The sequence below is a fragment of the Ruditapes philippinarum genome, unplaced genomic scaffold (genome assembly GCF_026571515.1).
Source record: "Ruditapes philippinarum isolate M1 unplaced genomic scaffold, ASM2657151v2 ctg570_1_1_1_1, whole genome shotgun sequence".
Classification (NCBI taxonomy): Eukaryota; Metazoa; Mollusca; class Bivalvia; order Venerida; family Veneridae; genus Ruditapes; species Ruditapes philippinarum.
In genome coordinates this window covers 73473-76250 of record NW_026859409.1, presented here as the reverse complement: position 1 = coordinate 76250, position 2778 = coordinate 73473, and the positions used below count along the sequence as shown (strand labels likewise).

The 2778-nt window shown below is 32.0% G+C and overlaps 1 protein-coding gene across 1 annotated transcript; it reads right to left on the bottom strand.

The window, feature by feature from the left end:
* Positions 1-1151: 1151 nt before the first annotated feature.
* On the bottom strand, positions 1152-2344 carry LOC132756395 (BTB and MATH domain-containing protein 38-like). The gene has a single exon (XM_060747463.1). It carries the CDS (start codon positions 2258-2260, stop codon positions 1175-1177), a length of 1086 nt encoding a protein of 361 aa, XP_060603446.1. The 5' UTR covers positions 2261-2344; the 3' UTR covers positions 1152-1174.
* Between the last annotated feature and the right edge of the window lie 434 nt (positions 2345-2778).

Here is a 2778-nt window from a genome sequence, read left to right as displayed (position 1 = left end):
GATTTCTATAACATGTAATGTGACATTGTAAAACAATTAGCAATTTATATTTATTTAATGACCAAAAAACAAAAAAAGTATTTTAGGTGAAACGAATTCCTAATGATAATGAGTTAGAATTTCATTGGCCAACACGTGTGCCTTACAATTGTTTTGTGGGTTTTTTTTTTATTCCAAAGACAAATGGACCTTGGCAAGTAAAATGCAACTATACACGTTTGCAAAGAAATAATTTAAGGCCCATTTTGCCTCAGAAATGCTATCATTTTTATTTTTTTTAGAGTAATGTATCAAAACAATGCTCATTGGCAAAATAGATGACCCATCTTTTACTTCTTTTTCACTGTTAGTAATTAGTATAATTATAGTGAATTAGTACCTTGTAATGGAAGTCAAATTATTTCTTTGATTACATTTTGCTACCTTTACGACACGTTACTGCACATTCAGCGCAACTTTCTTCATTTAATTAACATTTCACATGCTTTTATTCTATTATTGAAACATTATTAAACAAATGTTTGATATTTCAAAAGAATTAAAAAAAAAAGAATAAAAAACACTAAAACGTGCCGTGATTTAGCGCAAGAAACACACTGGCAATAACAAAAGTTATCATAAGAACTCTGTGACATCTTCAGAGTTATTACAAGAACTCCGGGACATTTGAAAAATCGGGTATAAATCTGTTAGCCGGTGCTTTATGTTTGCAATTTTGCATTATTATTAGGTAATTATGTATGGCAAGGATGAAGACCAGAAATAAACCGATCAATACTTGTGAATTGGCAAATAATTTGGAAATTTTACTGAAAACTACCAGATTTATAGCAAGAGGCGATTAAAAGGCGATTAAAAATGGCCAGTGAATTAGTTTTTGACACATAATACAAGATGTAAGACAAGCTTAATTATTAAAGTTTAATTTAGCACCTAAAACTCATTTTGAACGATGAAAATAACCATTTTTAACGAGAGTTTTTGTAATATATACAGATGTTTTCCGACGAACTCCGTGACAGTTATCACAAGAACTCCTGAACAAGTTATCATAAGAACTCCATCCTTCGTGTAACACTTCCTCCCCCGTGTTTATTAAACAACCAAGGTTTACAGATCACGTGCTCCTCCATCTACCGAAAGCAGGTCACGTGCTCCGCAAATGCCTCAAAACTTAATTTTCAGTTATATCTAGTTTCTTCGCCAACAATAGTAATTCTACATCTACTTTACCATGGTAGACAAAACCACTTTTTGGGAAATGCTTGCTACATCGTAAATCTGGTATTTTAATATCTACCTCCGCTTGTTCACTGCTGCATTCAAAGTTAATTTGGCTTCTCTTTTCACTATGTTCGCAGCTGACAGGTTTTAAGACGATTCTCCCGAAAATTTTGATCTTCTTCACTTCGGCTCCTGTAGTACTGCTTTTTACCTTAAAGATGCTTGAACCGTAGGTCGCGTCTGCAATAAATAAGGCACAATTAGCTTCGATACCATGCATGCATATTTTAAAAGGTTTCCATTTATTGATATAAGACGTAACCTGCAGCAAGTTTCCATCCCAATCCTTATAATCTGTAATTTCAGGTATCTGGTGTGGTTCCAGATAAGACTCATAGTATCTTTTCAAAACTTCAAGAAAATTCTTTGGTTGAAGACGAGATACCATTCTATCAAGGATCATATATTTCACTTCCGGTTTGATTTTCAAGTTTTTTTCTGCTCTGTGGAATGATTCCACTTTCAAACATGAAGCAACATCAACGCATTTTCGCAATAGACAGGTCATGTTATAAAGGTTAGCCTGCTCTAATACTCTGTAAAGATCATCAGATGATATGGTTCCAGTGACCTGCTTTAGTAGAAACGCCTCACACTTTGATTTAAGATTTAATACTTGATATTCTTCGGCCAAAGGTAGAACGGCATTAACATTTTCAGAACTTATTTCGGCCGGAAATGGATAAATACATCGCAGAAATTGCTGAATATCTTCAACTTTTTTCCCAAGCAGGTCAAGCTCAGTTGAGTTTTTCTCCTTAAATTCTGCTTGAAACATCGTATCGAACACCGGCGATGCGTACGCTAAAATACCCTTTACAACGTGTAGTCGTTTATTTTCAACAATAAGAACAAAATCGTCTTTCCATGTTTTTTCTGTGAAATCGAAAGTAGGCGTTTCATCTTTATTGCCAACTTCCTTACATTTTTCGTCATTTTCAACGTTTACAACTTCTTCAACAAGCTGTGATTCCATCTTCGGGGTAGTATTATATCATTTTCAAGCGTTTAATGTTATTAGTAAAATTGATGTATTTCGCAAGCGTTTAACCGGATGTTTTTATTTGGTGAATTATAGCAACACACTAGTAAAAGACAGAGCACGGTACATACGGCATTTTCTAAATATCAAATGTGCATTATTTATACATTTTGTATCTGTATTACTTATTTATGATTTGATCAGAAAAATTAAGATAGAGAAGTTGTTTTTTTCTTATGCAAACACTGTTAAATCAACGTAGAGTTAAATAAGGACTCAGTGGTATCTGACATTTCAGCCCAGTTTACCATAAAGTTTATTTATTTATTTATACTAGCTTGATAATCTTTACTTATTTATTTATTTATTATTTATTTATTTATTTATTTATATATTTATTGACTTACTTATTTATACTAGCTTGATAAGCTTGATATTTATTTATATATTAATTTATTTAGTATTTTAATTTTTATTTACTTTACTTAACTTTACTTTCTATTTACTTTACT